Source organism: Diaphorina citri, unplaced genomic scaffold (genome assembly GCF_000475195.1).
Source record: "Diaphorina citri unplaced genomic scaffold, Diaci psyllid genome assembly version 1.1 scaffold713, whole genome shotgun sequence".
NCBI classification, from domain to species: domain Eukaryota; kingdom Metazoa; phylum Arthropoda; class Insecta; order Hemiptera; family Psyllidae; genus Diaphorina; species Diaphorina citri.
The window spans coordinates 72,729-88,802 of NW_007378146.1; the positions used below are offsets into that span (position 1 = coordinate 72,729).

The window sequence follows — 16,074 nt, forward strand, 5'->3', positions numbered from 1 at the left end:
GTATCTGAAGATTGGTGGCTCGAGCCCAAGGCTCATAAAATTTATTGAATCGCTCAGGCAATGACATTTGTGACAAGCAGTTATGCTTAACGTACCAACTTGAAATTCCTTATCTGCTATCCATCTATCTATGTAGGTAGGTAAGTAGGCACTGGAAAAGAACTTACTGAATTCTATGAGGAGTTTTCCGTAGCCTCTCCTCTGATAGGGGGGCAGTGTTAGGATACAGGCTACGTTGTAATCCTCCGATGATACTTTCTCTTTTGAGAAATATCACAATCTTCTTCTATTAGTTTTGAGTAATATGTGTTTAATATTTCTTGTTTTCTTCCTTCCAGCGTGGCGCTACATTGGGCTTCCCATACGTCAGCAAGTTCCAGTTCAACTAACTTGTTTTTCAGTAGAGTACACCAGTTGTATTTCATGATGTTTGAACTTCTTTGGTCCATTGAAAGCAGCTGTTCATAACACATTCTAGGATAGCGATCCAGAGACATTTTTAAAATTTTCGACCACCATTCCAACGTCTGTGAGAATGCGTAATACGAGAGTTTTACCACTCCCATTTCAGCTCTCAGCATGTTGGACTGCGTACATTTTGGTAAACAATAAACTGATTTTAAAAAGAGCGTTTGGCATTTTTCAATTGTTTCACCATAACGAGAGGCCCAGATCTCGGCTCCATACAGCAAAGTTGATTTCACAATCGCGTGGAAAAGTTTGATCAGTGTGTGAAATGTGAATGGATCTTGATTTTATAATATAAGATAAGATTATTACTTGTCTGCATGTTACCTTCTCATCCTTACTCGTAAGTAGCCTCAAAATTAAGAGCTAAAAAAGGTAGATATCGTATTTCTATAAACTTACTTACCTACTTACTTTACTTTCCGTGTCCGCTTTGACCAATGACCGTGTTATAAACTTACTTACCTACTTACTTTACTTTCCGTGTCCGCTTTGACCAAAGACCATGTCAGATACTCCATTACTCCTCTTCCAATATTCTACAACTTGGATCGCCGTATCATTTGCTAGCAGCAGGTTTTGTAGTGCAACTTTCCCTAATTTTATTTGGGGTGGGCGTTGCCCTCCTTTATTCTACCCCTGGTACCCTCTTATCCAATACCTCCTCCCTTCTCTCTCAAGTAGGGCATTATTTCCCCGTGATATGCCCATAAAATACACGAGACCTTGTGTTAGACTACTGGGGTAGGGGCACTTTTTAGTCTCATTCGAGCAGGATAAACAAGGTCTATTCTATTCTATTTGCCATCAATCTAAAGAAAAATGTAATTTAGCTAAAAATAAGAAGAGAATAGAACTTTTTTTCACAGCTTCGAATTTAATTTAATTCATCAGATTATTAATGTGAAAAGGAAAACACATTAGTTACACAACAGTTAAAATAATTACAACTTGGATCGCCGTATCATTTGCTAGCAGCAAGTTTTGTACTTTCCCTGATTTTATTTGGGGTGGGCGTTGCCCTCCTTTATTCTACCCCTGGCACCCTCTCTTATCCAATACCTCCTCCCTTCTCTCTCAATTAGGGCATTATTTCCCCGTGATATGCCCGTAAAATAAACGAGACCTTGTTTAGACTGCTGGGGTAAAGGGACTTTTTAGTCTCATTCGAGCAGGATAAACAAGGTCTATTCTATTCTATTCCCCATCAATCTGAAGAAAAATGTAATGTAGCTAAAAATAAGAAGAGAATAGAACTTTTTTCACAGCTTCGAATTTAATTTAATTCATCAGATTATTAATGTGAAAAGGAAAACACATTAGTTACACAACAGGGTCTATTCTATTCTATTTCCCATCAATCTAAAGAAAAATGTAATTTAGCTAAAAATAAGGAGAGAATAGAACTTTTTTCACAGCTTCGAATTTAATTTAATTCATCAGATTATTAATGTGAAAAGGAAAACACATTAGTTACACAACAGTTAAAATAATTCTCACGCTAAGGATGGGGCATGTTTTCAGGGTTGGTATAAAGGCCTTGGAAATTTAAACGAACTAGCGCTTACGATCGAGGGGAAAAATAAAAATAATGAGTTCACATAACGAGAAGCGGCCTAAGAAGATCACCAGGCCCAAACTTTCGACTTAGCCCCAAACCAACTCAACCCTACTCGGAAATCTCGGAATACCACTGAAAAGAAAAATACCTATTTCTTAGGCATCTAAAATATTTTGCTTCACAGAAAACACCTTTTTAAAGTACCTAAGCAAGGTGTTTATACCCCATAATATGTTAAAAGACGTTGTTTAGAAAATAAAAATAATAATGAGTTCACATACGAGAAGCGGCCTAAGAAGATCACCAGGCCCAAACTTTCGACTTAGCCCCAAAACAACTCAACCCTACTCGGAAATCTCGGAATACCACTGAAAAGAAAAATACCCATTTATTAGGCACCTAAAATATTTTGCTTCACAGAAAACACCTTTTTAAAGTACCTAAGCAAGGTGTTTATACCCCATAATATGTTAAAAGACGTTGTTTAGACTGCGTTGTAAAGGGAGTTTTCAGTCCTATCCCAGCAGGATAAACAAGGTATATTCTATTCTAATACCCCAAAACCCCATCCTTCCGTGGTACACAACATAAAAGAAATAGGAAAATCACAAAATATAGAACTATTCTCCACACACAAGAGAAATGAAGAAAAGACAGAGAACAAAGAACATTCGGCTGGGATTGAACCCACGCCCTTCTGTTTACCAGGCGAGCGTCTTGACTACTACACCACCGAGGCAGGTGGTTTATACTTAGTTTTATGAAACACATTTGCTTATCAGCTGATCGCCAAATGCCCCTTGAACAAAAATCTGCAGGTTAGATATCGTTGTGAGGTGTTTTAACATACCTGAGGGTAAGGTGAGAAATACCAGGCGCTGATCTTATTCTTGCCTAGTTCGATGAAGTGAAAGTTTTTCCAACCTATGCTCTGAAATACGAATTCAACAAATGGTAACCTAACTGTAGGCCCGACCTTGAAAAAAAGTTGAAATATTAATGATCGGGTCCACAAAGCAAGTTTAAACTCAGTTTAAGTTTAACTCTAGGATTAAGAAGCAATCTAATGGGTTAAAAAAAAAAAAAAAAAAAAAAAAAAAAAAAACCGATTGCAACGTCACTATGTCGTCATGACTACCATGCGTTATCATGGAGCCCGTCTGCCGCACCCCCACAGTGACTCCGGGTTCAAACTCCTGAAATGACAAAAAAAAAAAGTAAGAACGAGAGCCTGTCCAGCTTTGAGGGTAGCATTTCTGCCTCGTAAGTGAACGCGAAGGAAAGGAAGCCAGCCTAGTTTAGAGAGTGAAGCGTTTGCCTCGTAAGCGCTAGGACGCAGGTTTCTAAAAAAAAAAGCAAGGGGAATGAAGCCAGCTTATATTAGAGCTTAGCGCGCCTGATACGTAAATGCCAAGCCGCTCGAATCCCACTTCTGGGTGAACTGTCTCCCAAACTGATAAGGTTCGTTCTCGGATTTGATTTCTAGCTTTCTTCGATTTCGGGAGGATGTTCGTTCTCGAAACGTCTGGCTTTTTCCTATCCTGTTCTCTTTCTCTCTCTGATTAGAAGGACGATGAGATCGTTACAGTTCCCTCTAACAAACCTTTTAGAAAAGTTAAGTATTTAGGTAAGTGTTTTTCTTGTCAGCCCAATTTTTACTTTCCTTCCTTTAGTTCCTATTTGTTTTACCATGTGTACTAACATGAGCTATCAAAAACTTAGTCCATCGCATCAAATAATAATGTAAAAAAAAAACACCTCACCTGTGTTTCACTGTTACTGTTGGGTGTTTCACTCGCGGGAACTTCATTGGGAAACAGTTTCTTCTGCTAAACCGCTCGAATCCCACTTCTGGCTTCTGGGTGAACTATCTCCCAAACTGATAAGGTTCGTTCTCGGAACTGATTTCTAACTTTCTTCGATTTCGGGAGGATGTTCGTTCTCGAAACGTCTGGCTTTTTCCTATCCTGTTCTCTTTCTCCCTTTGATTAGAAGGACGATGAGATCGTTACAGTTCCCTCTAACAAACCTTTTAGAAAAGTTAAGTACTTAGGTAAGTATTTTTCTTGTCAGCCCAATTTTTACATTCCTTCCTATAGATCCTATTTGTTTTACCATGTGTACTAACATGAGCTATCAAAAACGTCCATCGCATCAAATACTAATGTAAAAAAAAAACACCTCACCTGTGTTTCACTGTTACTGTTGGGTGTTTCACTCGCGGGAACTTCATTGGGAAACAGTTTCTTCAGCCAATTAGATTACTTAAACCGCGATTAAAACTTAGACGGAGTTTAAACTAACTTTGTGGATCCGGCTCTTCTTAAAGTAAGAAACCTAAACAGGGCTGAATGTAAAGGTTTCTAGTGAGTGAGCAGCCCCATTAGCAATGTAAGCGTTTTGGCTATGTTCAATTCTAGACTGAAAGTGGGAGATATTCGATTACAGGCCCCTAGTAAACAGAAGGGTGTGGGTTCGATCCCAGCTGAGGCATAGAATTTCCGGCTCTTAAAGTAAGAAACCTAAACAGGGCTGAATATAATGGTTTCTAGTGAGTGAGCAGCCCCATTAGCAATGTAAGCGTTTTGGCTATGTTTAATTCTAGACTGAAAGTGGGAGATATTCGATTACAGGCCCCTAGTAAACAGAAGGGTGTGGGTTCGATCCCAGCTGAGGCATAGAATTAGCAGGTGAGGCGTGGGATTTTTTACCGAAATTAGACGTCGGTGCGGTTGGGTATTGAATTTTCTGTTTGTTCAGACGGTCTTCGGTTACCCATTCATCTAATCTTTTGTTGTCTGGAAATTAGTGAAAATGGCATTAGAGAAGGGATTGCAGGAACTGGAAATAAAATATTGTCCTGATGGCCTCCGGGGGTGAAAATGGATAGGTATTTCTAAATTTTATTTTTGGGTCTGGATTTCAACATGAATCATTAGTGAGACATTTAGAATTTGACCACATAATAATAGAGCTCTAAGGGTTAGGTGGTAGAGAACGTCTCCGGCGTTAACCTCGCCTAGTGGTTACCTTCCACTCAACAGTCTATAATTATAATTATCCCTCCCTCACACTCTACTGTCAAAAATATCCCACACTCTCCCTTCTACTGTTCAAAATATCCCACTCTCCCGTCTACTGTTCAAAATATCCCACACTCTCTTATTCTACAGTCTACCTCTTACGGTTCAAAATATCCCCCTCCCTACTGTTCAATCTGCCACCCGGGCAAGCCCTCCTACTCCCACACTCTCCCTCCTACTATTCAAAATATCCCACACTCTCCCACCTGGTTTAAAATTTCCTACTCCCTACTGTTCAATCTGCCACCCGGGCAGTCCCGGCTTGCCCCCAGCACTATTCCTTCCTCCCCCTCCTGCTCCGCCCCGCACAGCCAGCTTCTTCAACGCGTTCACTCCCGTCCGCTTCTTGCTCCAATCTTCTTTAGAATTTGACCACATAATAATAGAGCTCTAAGAGTTAGGTGGTAGAGAACGTCTCCGGCGTTAACCTCGCCTAGTGGTTACCTTCCACTCAACAGTCTATAATTATAATTATCCCTCCATCACACTCTACTGTCAAAAATATCCCACATTCTCTTACTCTACAGTCTACCTCTTACGGTTCAAAATATCCCCCTCCCTACTGTTCAATCTGCCACCCGGGCAACCCCTCCTACTCCCACACTCTCCCTCCTACTATTCAAAATATCCCACACTCTCCCACCTGGTTTAAAATTTCCTACTCCCTGTCTACTGTTCAAAATATCCCCCTCCCTACTGTTCAATCTGCCACTCGGGCAACCCCTCCTACTCCCACACTCTCCCTCCTACTATTCAAAATATCCCACACTCTCCCACCTGGTTTAAAATTTCCTACTCCCTACTGTTCAATCTGCCACCCAGGCAACCCCGGCTTGCCCCCGGCACTATTCCTTCCTCCCCCTCCTGCTCCGCCCCGCACAGCCAGCTTCTTCAACGCGTTCACTCCCGTCCGCTTCTTGCTCCAATCTTTCGGCGTCCAGTGGAGACATTTCGGGTCTATTCGGAGTTTCCGCTTCCCGAGGGATTTATAGTGGGACTGAATCACGTCGTTGTGAAGGGAGACGATGTACGTGCCCTTGTAGTAGTTGATGAGGTTGAGATTCTGCAGCGTCGAAATGACGTCCTCCTCTTTGATGCTGGTCGCTTCACAAATTTCACTGCGAAATCCGAGAGAAAAAAAAAAGTTTTAAAACCTAAGAAAAATTTGTCTATTACATTACTTTCCTTCCTATAGGATAAGGAAAGTAAACAAGAGAACAAGATTTAAAATTCGAGAAAAAAAGCAGTTTTAAACGAGGGGTTCGGAGTTACTTCTGATTAGTTTTAAATAGTGGTTCAGTGAATTCACTCGGAAAAAGGGCCCCTCCCCTCCGGGCTGGCATTAGGCCCGATTGAGCAAAAAAAAAAAAAATCAAATGAGCAAAATATCCCTCTATCAAATGAGGTTTGATAGAGGGATCTGTAACTGCCAAGGTTTTATCATACCGAAATCGAAGAGCGAAGAAAGCCAGCCGTTCCGAGAATAAAATCCGCCCCGGGCGGGAATCGAACCCGCGACCTTCCGCTTACAAGGCAGACGCACTACCAACCTAGCTAACTAGGCTGGCCGAGACCGTCTTGGTCATCTTTGAACCCTGTTTGAGACTTACCTAATGGACATTTTGGCTCTCTCCTCCTCCGCCCCGGCCGGGATTCGAACCCAGCACCTCCAGGATGAGAGTCAGTTAACCTCTCGGCCACAGAGATGGGCCTTCACTATACTGGTCATTTGTTTCTAGATCAATGAGACTCCTAAAGCCGCGTTTCAACGGGATAAAATTTCTAAAACTAAACTACACGTTAACATTATTCTTACCGTTTTTATTATTATTGGATACTAGGTATACCTAATAATAAAAACGGTAAGAATAATGTTAATACATAGGATGTCTAATATAAACCTAACAAATAATAAACTACACGTTATTTCTAGTTGCACCCATCGATTCCTCGTCAAAAGTTACATAAGAATGAATGCTTAATAGACCCGAAAAGTGTACTGGGGACTTTTAACTTTTAAGGTGTTAAAAAACCCGATTTACCGGGTTAATTTCCAATGGGGCACTTTTAGATTGAACGCCCTGTATAAGACCTTGTTTTGACTGTGAGAGTAAAGGGACTTTTTAGTCCTATGCTGTCAGTATAAACAAGATATATTCTATTCCGTCGAACCGTGGCGAAGGAAGCCTCCATGAGCCTAAGGCTAATTTGAAATCTCAATGTGTTCAACATATGAATCTTAGTGCAGCTTATCAGAAGGATGAAAGACACATGAAATGATTTCACATAACTTTTAAGATTCAACCACTTTTTTGTGGTTGCGTTAGGGCAAGTTTACACCTCAGATCCTGCTCACACTTGTCGTGAGTTTCACTGGATTTATTTGAATGTCCTGTAGGCAATGTAATTTAAACGAAAGTGTTCTCATTACACACGACACGATTTTTTTCCGAACAAGTGGGAACGGGGTCTGAAGTATAAAGCTTTTGATCCCATAGCAGTCACAGTTCTCTCTGTCAAACCTCTTAAAAAAAAACTTCTTGACTTGGTGGGGCGGAGAGCTACAGCGCTCCTTAATTTTACTTTCACCGTTTCTCTGATTTGACGTTTACTTCTCACTCATTTTTACTTTCCTTATGCTTAACCCCACACACAAAAAGCCCAAACTGAGGCTTAGGTGTAGGGGCTGGCCAGCCCCAAAGGACGGGTTGAGCTTCTACGAATCTTCTTTCCTTATCCTATAGAAAGGAAAGTAATGTAATCGGGTCAATTTTTTTTAAAGTAAATAAAGTAAGTCTCACCCTACAATGTGAAACCCTCTAGAGTCCTGTTCAGTCATAATATAGAACAGGAACGGGTCCGTATCGTAATGCAACGTCTTGTGGTCTAAGAACAGCTTAGCTAGGAGACAGAGGTTCTGCGCGTAGTTCTTGTTCTACTTTTACAGTTTCTCTGATTTGACGTTTATCTCTCACTCATTTTTACTTTCCTTATCCTATAGAAAGGAAAGTAATGTAATCGGGTCAATTTTTTTTTAAAGTAAATAAAGTAAGTCTCACCCTACAATGTGAAACCCTCTAGAGTCCTGTTCAGTCATAATATAGAATAGGAACGGGTCCGTATCGTAATGCAACGTCTTGTGGTCTAAGAACAGCTTAGCTAGGAGACAGAGGTTCTGCGCGTAGTTCTTGTTCTTACGGCCGTCGATTTCGAAGAAAGATATCGAGTCCTTGCGATAGATTTCGTTCCCCGGCGGATGTTTGAGATTGCATTTGATCTGAAAGGGAAACAATGGAAGTTAGAGGTTGGTTAGAAGGAAAAGAAAAATGAAATTGGAAATTTCTTTTAACTCAAGCTGAAGACCGAGGCACAATGGCGATATCGAGTCCTTGCGATAGATTTCGTTCCCCGGCGGATGTTTGAGATTGCATTTGATCTGAAAGAGAAACACAATGGAAGTTAGAGGTTGGTTAGAAGGAAAAGAAAAATGAAATTGGAAATTTCTTTTAACTCAAGCTGAAGACCGAGGCACAATGGAGATAAACTGTAGAGCAGGCTAAACACCACTGTGCATAAGATCAGGATCTGAGGGGAGGGGTGCTAACTCTAATCATTAAAGCATAATTAATATTATTTTTAAGTTCAAAATTGTTCCCTGAAAGGTCAATCGAGATTTGTAAATAATGCATGTGCTAACTTTCAAGTCATTGATTTCAAATGATTCAACCTAACACGAAGTAAGTAAATTATTAGTTGCATAAGATCAGGATCTGAGGGGAGGGGTGCTAACTCTAATCATTAAACCATAATGCATTATTATTTTTTAGTTCAAAATTGTTCCCTGAAAGGTCAATCGAGATTTGTAAATAATGCATGTGCTTCCAAGTCATTGATTACAAATGATTCAACCTAACACGAAGTAAGTAAATTATTAGTTCCAGGTGAGTACTTACAAGATGGTTTTTGAGACAGGTTCTCGTTTTTCTATAGGCTAAACAATATTCACAGATATAGATACAAGGTAAATGTACAAGCTCCTGAAACAAGAAAACAAAAACACAACATATTAGTACGTACGCTACGTATAAGTTGAGCTAAATTTGAAACCTGACATTTGAAGCCCCTATCGTCAACAGATAAGGTTCGTTCTGGGATTGACTGGCTTTCTCCTATCCTGTCTTCCTTATGTCTTTGTTACCGGGACGATAAAATCTCATCAGTTACAGTTCCCTCTATCAAACCTCTTTGAAAACCCTAAATGAATCGCTCAGCAAAGTATTTTTAAAAACAACAGTGCTTTACTCGTATACTGCTCGCATAGGACTGAAAGTCTCTTTACTCCAGCAGTAGGCTACTACCATTATTGTGGTCAAATTCTCAAATTAGTGACATTTGAAGTTCTATCCTCAACAGATAAGGTTCGTTCTCGGAATGGCTGGCTTTCTCCTATCCTGTCTTCCTTATGTCTTTGTTACCGGGACGATAAAATCTCATCAGTTACAGTTCCCTCTATAAAACCTCTTGGAAAACCCTAAATGAATCGCTCAGCAAAGTATTTTTAAAAACAATAGTGCTTATTTACTCATATACTGTTCGCATAGGACTGAAAGTCTCTTTACTCCAGCAGTAGGCTGCTACCATTATTGTGGTCGAATTCTCAAATTATATTGATGATAAAGTTCTATACCTCGGCTGGGATTGAACCCATGCCCTCCTGTTTACCAGGCGAGCGTATTGACTACTACACCACCGAGGCAGGTGGTTTATACTTAGTTTTATGAAACACATTTGCTTATCAGCTGATCGCCAAAAGCCCCTTGAACAAAAATCTGCAGGTTAGATATCGTTTTGAGGTATTTTAACATACCTGAGGGTAAGGTGAGAAATACCAGGCACTGATCTTATTCTTGCCTAGTTCAATGAAGTGAAAGTTTTTCATCCGCGTCACTATGTCGTCATGACTACCATGCGTTATCATGGAGCCCGTCTGCCGCACACCCACGGTGACTCCGGGTTCGAACTCCTGAAATGACGAAAAAAAGTAAGAACGAGAGCCTGTCCAGCTTTGAGGGTAGCACGTCTGCCTCGTACGTGAACGCGAAGGAAAGGAAGTTTAGAGGGTGAAGCGTTTGCCTCGTAAGCGCTAGGACGCAGGTTTCTAAAAAAAAAAAAAAAAAAAAAAAGCTTTTTTTTTCAATTTCCTTTTCTGTCCAGTTTACTCAATCCCATCTTTGCTCTAAGAAGATACCATTTAGAGAAGTAAATTAAATGTTAGTGTATATTCCCTTACATTTTCACGAGATAACGAAATAAGGAGGAATATGTGGCCCATTTCCTCTCGGAAAATTAATGCTCTATAATGTCTATATGTCAATTTCTCTCTTAGCAATAAATGCATACCTACTTTAAACAAGGTAGGTAAGCCAAACTCAGTAGTGTAGTGTATCTGAAGATTGGTGGCTCGAGCCCAAGGCTCATAAAATTTATTGAATCGCTCAGGCAATGACATTGGTGACAAGCAGTTATGCTTAACGTACCTACTTGAAATTCCTTGTCTGCTATCCATCTATCTATGTAGGTAGGTAGGCACTGGAAAAGAACTTACTGAATTCTATGAGGAGTTTGCCGTAGCCTCTCCTCTGATAGGGGGGCAGTGTTAGGATACAGGCTACGTTGTAATCCTCCGATGATACTTTCTCTTTTGAGAAATATCTGCAAAGCAAACAAATAATATATTGGAAATCAAACAAATAATAGAAACAAAAGAAGTAAAAATTTCAGAGGTTTGATAGAGGGAGCTGTAACAACAGAGTTCTTATCGTCCCGAAATTGATGGAAAGAGGACAGGATAGGAGAAAACCAACCGCTCCGAGATCAAACCTTATCTGAATAGGATAAAATCCGGGAATCAAACCCAACGTGACCTAGCGCTTCCAAGGCAGACGCGCTACCTTCCAAGCTAACTAAGATGGACTTTCTTCCCTATACCACTTGTTAAGACTGCGGGAGTGAAGGGACTTTTCAATCTCTTTCTGGCAGTATAAGTCGGGTATATTCTAGCTGTCAAACTTTCTTGGCCAGCCTAGTTAGCTTAGTTGGTAGTTCGTCTGCCTTGTAAGCGCTAGGCCGCGGGTTCGATTCCCGCCCGGGGAGGATTTTATCCTGATGGGATAATGTTCGTTCTTGGAACGGGTTATTTTTTCTTTGAAATCCTATAAAAAGTCCTTTCAAACTCATTCATTTTATTGTTTTGTGAAACTCCAAGACAGTAATAAAGAGGCTTTCCAGATTACATTCATTTGAGACCGTCTCTACTGGTAAGATGAAAAAAATGCACTATATTATTTTTTCTTTGAAATCCTATAAAAAGTCCTTTCAAACTCATTCATTTTATTGTTTAGTGAAACTCCAAGACAGTAATAAAGAGGCTTTCCAGATTACATTCATTTGAGACCGTCTCTACTGGTAAGATGAAAAAAATGCACTATGCACACCACCTATCATTCTGGATTCCTTTGTTAATAAAAAAGCAAGAGAGAAAAAAGGAAATTTTACTCTCTCGTTTTCACATTAGAGGAAATATAGGTAGATTTCCGTTGTGGATATTGTAAATTAAGTTCATTGCCCAAATTCTATTTTATGTCAAGTTGGATCAAAACCACCAGCATCTGGTACCACCAATGCCAACCACTGTGATATGGAGATTGGTATGGTAGGACATACCCATGTATTGCAGAGTATGGCTGTTGAAAATGTCCATGCCACATCAGGCTAAATTGTCTGACAGTTTATTTCTAGAAATAAGTACCTTCATTCATCAGGTGTATGTGCTGTGAGGAAATATTAAGTTTTCACCTTGGGCACAGGTAGTATTAAAACTTCACTAAGTAAATATTTGTTTTGTTCATAGGGACCAAGTGTCCAGATGTAAGTTAAGTTTTCACCTTGGGCACAGGTAGTATTAAAACTTCACTAAGTAAATATTTGTTTTGTTCATAGGGACCAAGTGTCCAGATGTAAATTACCTTTTATTATTATTATCATCATCATCGTCAACCCAGAAACCACTGTGTGACAAAAGTGTTTAATTATTATGGACTTGATTATTTTTATCATTTCAGGTAAAAATGTCTGCTATGGAAGTTGATACTGAAGAAAACGTAGAATTACCCACATCAAGCACAACCAAACATCATCATCAACCCAGAAACCACTGTGTGACAAAAGTGTTTAATTATTATGGACTTAATTATTTTTATCATTTCAGGTAAAAATGTCTGCTATGGAAGTTGATACTGAAGAAAACGTAGAATTACCCACATCAAGCACAACCAAAGGTGAAAAGAAACGGTTTGATGTGAAGAAATGGAATGCTGTTGCTCTCTGGGCATGGGATATTGTTGTTGACAATTGTGCTATCTGTAGAAACCACATCATGGACTTGTGTATTGAATGTCAGGCTAATCAAGCTTCTACTACAAGTGAAGAATGTACAGTGGCTTGGGGTGTATGTAATCATGCATTTCACTTCCACTGCATTTCCAGGTGGTTGAAAACCCGACAAGTTTGCCCATTGGACAACAGAGAATGGGAGTTCCAAAAATATGGACATTAAATGTATACCTAATTATTCTTTTCTATTTTACATCCTTTTTTTTTCAATTTCCTTTTCTGTCCAGTTTACTCAATCCCATCTTTGCTCTAAGAAGATACCATTTAGAGAAGTAAATTAAATGTTAGTAATTGTGCTATCTGTAGAAACCACATCATGGACTTGTGTATTGAATGTCAGGCTAATCAAGCTTCTACTACAAGTGAAGAATGTACAGTGGCTTGGGGTGTATGTAATCATGCATTTCACTTCCACTGCATTTCCAGGTGGTTGAAAACCCGACAAGTTTGCCCATTGGACAACAGAGAATGGGAGTTCCAAAAATATGGACATTAAATGTATACCTAATTATTCTTTTCTATTTTACATCCTTTTTTTCAATTTCCTTTTCTGTCCAGTTTACTCAATCCCATCTTTGCTCTAAGAAGATACCATTTAGAGAAGTAAATTAAATGTTAGAATAATAATAATAATTTATTGTTGTGTTGAAGTTGAAAATAATAATAATGAGTAATACTTACAAGGACAACTAAGGAGCTGATTCTGGTGAAATCCCAAAAATAGAGATGTAAAGCTCAATTAGGGCAAAAAAGTCCCTTTACCCTTACCAGCTAAAACAAGTAATTATATTGGCATTTCAAATTATTGTTGTGTTGAAGTTGAAAATAATGAGTAATACTTACAAGGACAACTAAGGAGCTGATTCTGGTGAAATGCCAAAAATAGAGATGTAAAGCTCAATTAGGGCAAAAAAGTCCCTTTACCCTTACCAGCTAAAACAAGTAATTATATTGGCATTTCAAATAATGCCACAAAGGTCTTGATTATTAATTAATACAGGCTATCACTTATTTTTTTACTTAAGTATAGGATTGAAGTCCTACAGAAAACTCACAGTTTAATGGAGCACCTTTAATTAAATTTTAGGGTGTAGGTATAAATAATGCTTTCAATATCATTCCTTCAATCAAAGCTGTTTTTTTTTTTATCCAGCTGTCCACATTTAAGGCAAAATTTTAACTATCATTTTGTCCAAAGTATGAGGTAAGCAATACAATATTATGTGGGAAATTAGTTGGAAATAAATATCTACCATTTTCAACTCTTCAAGAGATACATTTTTACAGTCATTGTTTACGAGCAAATTTGTCAATCTTGCAAAATCTTTTTTATACAAATAAACTAGTTTAATCTCTAAAATTTCTGTGATTAGTTGGAAATAAATATCTACCATTTTCAACTCTTCAAGAGATACAGTTTTACAGTCATTGTTTACGAGCAAATTTGTCAATCTTGCAAAATCTTTTTTATACAAATAAACTAGTTTAATCTCTAAAATTTCTGTAATAAAAGCAAACTGGTTGTTGTTCATTTTCATTATCCAAGACCTCTGTAACTTGCAGTGATCTACAAACTTTCTAAGGAGTGGTCAAAAGAAAACATCGTTTAGTAAAATGAATAAAATCTTGTTTTAATTTTTTACAACAAACTTTTACTATATCTACACAATGATTATTATCTGAATAATTTATCCTACTTTAGTAGTAATATAGTAAACGTATGTAACTCTCTTAAACTACGATAATTCCAATCTGAACACAAAAATATACCCCATTCCAAAGAATTATTAAAAAATTGGGAGGAAATACCTCCATTTCTACTTGTACGCCCATTCCATATGTACACATACAAAGGTAGTGCTCCTGCTTCTCAAATAAACAAGGCTTGGATGACATTTAATCAACCTCTTCAAAATATATCTTATTTTTTGGTAATACTCTTGTAAGGAACAGGACAAAAACAAGGCTTGGATGACATTTAATCAACCTCTTCAAAATATATCTTATTTTTTGGTAATACTCTTGTAAGGAACAGGACAAAAAAAATGTCTTTCTTACACAAAATTGTACTAATTGATTTGTTGATCCAAAATATTAGTTGTTAATGAACAGTTCCCATCCAAGCCATTATTCCATATGTACACATACAAAGGTAGTGCTCCTGCTTCTCAATTAAAAACAAGGCTTGGATGACATTTAATCAACCTCTTCAAAATATATCTTATTTTTTGGTAATACTCTTGTAAGGAACAGGACAAAAAAAAAGTCTACCACCCTTCTTTCAGTATTATTTCCTACGCGTATTTCGATACGACTTTTTTCTCTTGTAGAAAAAATTTCAACACAAAAAAGAGTGAGAATTGAATATGTGTACACAATTTACATTTGTTTATTAAATAAAAAAATAAATTTGAGAATCTGAAAACTAAGAGGGGAAATACTCACATGCAAAAAAAAAACTTGAATTTACTTTCCTACAGATTTCACACCACTTTACTGTCATATGAATATCAACTAGAATTTAGACTCTAAAGTTTAACTTGAATTTACTTTCCTACAGATTTCACACCACTTTACTGTCATATGAATATCAACTAGAATTTAGACTCTAAAGTTTAAAAGCGTGAGAGGAGGAGAGGGGGGCTAGTTTAGTTTTCGCTTGACCGCTTGAGGGTTCGGTATGAAGACTATGAAGTGGATTTCCAGAAGTTGGCAGATGACATTCAGAATTAAAGAAAAATCGCTTAGCAACAATAAATGGTGAGTTTATTTTTTATTCTTTGGGTGTGGGTGGGGGGGGGAACCTCGAACAGCCCTCCGGGCTGGCCTTAGGCCCGATTTTTTTTTTACTTAAGTTATATATAGTAATGGATACTTACGAGATATAACTATATACGAGATATAACTATATAACGAGATATACGAGATATAACTATATAACGAGATATAACTATATAACGATTATATAACGAGATATAATCCATTACTATATATAACTTAAGTAAAAAAGTATTTACAAAGGATGTCAAAATTAAATAAATTAATTAATAATTAGGCCCGATTGACCAAAAAAAAAAAAAAATCAAATGAGCAAATTATCCCTCTATCAAATGATATTTGATAATCATTTGATAGAGGGATCTGTAACTGCCAAGGTCTTATCATACCAAAATCGAAGAGCGAAGAAAGCCAGCCGTTCCGAGAACGAACCTTATCTGTTTGGTATAAAATCCGTCCCGGGCGGGAATCGAACCCGCGACCTTCCGCTTACAAGGCAGACGCACTACCAACCTAGCTAACTAGGCTGGCCGAGACCGTCTTGGTTATCTTTGAACCCTGTTTGAGACTTACCTAATGGACATTTTGGCTCTCTCCTCCTCGTTTGGTTTCGAGTTGTTTAAAGCCTGGAGAAGTTTTTCCAGGATGGTTTGCGCCCAATAGCTTCGGTAGGATAGGAGACCAAGATCGGATAGAGGCTTCTCCGGGGACCCGGTTTTCCCTTCGAACTTG

At 38.4% G+C, this 16,074-nt stretch overlaps 2 protein-coding genes and 2 long non-coding RNA genes across 7 annotated transcripts; 2 read left to right on the forward strand and 2 right to left on the reverse strand.

The window, feature by feature from the left end:
• Positions 1-5,779: 5,779 nt before the first annotated feature.
• On the reverse strand, positions 5,780-11,353 carry LOC103511421 (histone acetyltransferase Tip60-like). The gene is made up of 7 exons (XM_026825189.1): positions 11,346-11,353; positions 10,718-10,824; positions 9,980-10,203; positions 9,066-9,149; positions 8,172-8,389; positions 6,723-6,779; positions 5,780-6,230 (listed from the first exon to the last, which is right to left on the reverse strand). The coding sequence occupies exons 1-7, from the start codon at positions 11,351-11,353 to the stop codon at positions 5,912-5,914; spliced, it is 1,017 nt and encodes a 338-aa protein (XP_026680990.1). The 3' UTR covers positions 5,780-5,911.
• LOC103511407 (RING-box protein 1A) lies at positions 11,311-13,336 on the forward strand. Of its 4 annotated transcripts, none has more exons than XM_026825178.1 (3): positions 11,311-11,429; positions 12,380-12,617; positions 12,951-13,336. In XM_026825178.1, exons 2-3 carry the CDS (start codon positions 12,386-12,388, stop codon positions 13,058-13,060), a joined length of 342 nt encoding a protein of 113 aa, XP_026680979.1. In that variant the 5' UTR covers positions 11,311-11,429; positions 12,380-12,385; the 3' UTR covers positions 13,061-13,336. The 4 variants fall into 4 exon arrangements, 3 of the variants coding, with proteins under 3 accessions (XP_026680979.1, XP_008474369.2, XP_008474354.1); XM_008476147.3 differs by lacking the exon at positions 11,311-11,429 and adding an exon at positions 11,477-11,577; XR_003392130.1 differs by lacking the exons at positions 11,311-11,429; positions 12,380-12,617; positions 12,951-13,336 and adding exons at positions 11,440-11,577; positions 12,234-12,287.
• An 838-nt stretch (positions 13,337-14,174) lies between these two features.
• LOC113468348 lies at positions 14,175-14,885 on the reverse strand. Its single transcript, XR_003392131.1, has 2 exons — positions 14,770-14,885; positions 14,175-14,469 (listed from the first exon to the last, which is right to left on the reverse strand). It is a non-coding gene; the product is annotated as an uncharacterized LOC113468348 (long non-coding RNA).
• LOC113468349 lies at positions 14,312-14,937 on the forward strand. Its single transcript, XR_003392132.1, has 2 exons — positions 14,312-14,418; positions 14,717-14,937. It is a non-coding gene; the product is annotated as an uncharacterized LOC113468349 (long non-coding RNA).
• The last annotated feature ends 1,137 nt before the right edge of the window (positions 14,938-16,074 follow it).

Coding starts and splice junctions, on each gene's coding strand:
- LOC103511421 (XM_026825189.1), bottom strand. Junction 10,204..10,717: donor CAAACTCCTCATAGAATTCA/GTAAGTTCTTTT, acceptor CTTCGCGTTCAC/GTACGAGGCAGACGTGCTAC. Junction 9,150..9,979: donor ATTTCTCACCTTACCCTCAG/GTATGTTAAAAT, acceptor TTCTTGTTTCAG/GAGCTTGTACATTTACCTTG.
- LOC103511407 (XM_026825178.1), top strand. CDS start 12,386: ATGTCTGCTATGGAAGTTGATACTGAAGAAAACGTAGAATTACCCACA. Junction 12,618..12,950: donor AGAATGTACAGTGGCTTGGG/GTGTATGTAATC, acceptor CAGTGGCTTGGG/GTGTATGTAATCATGCATTT.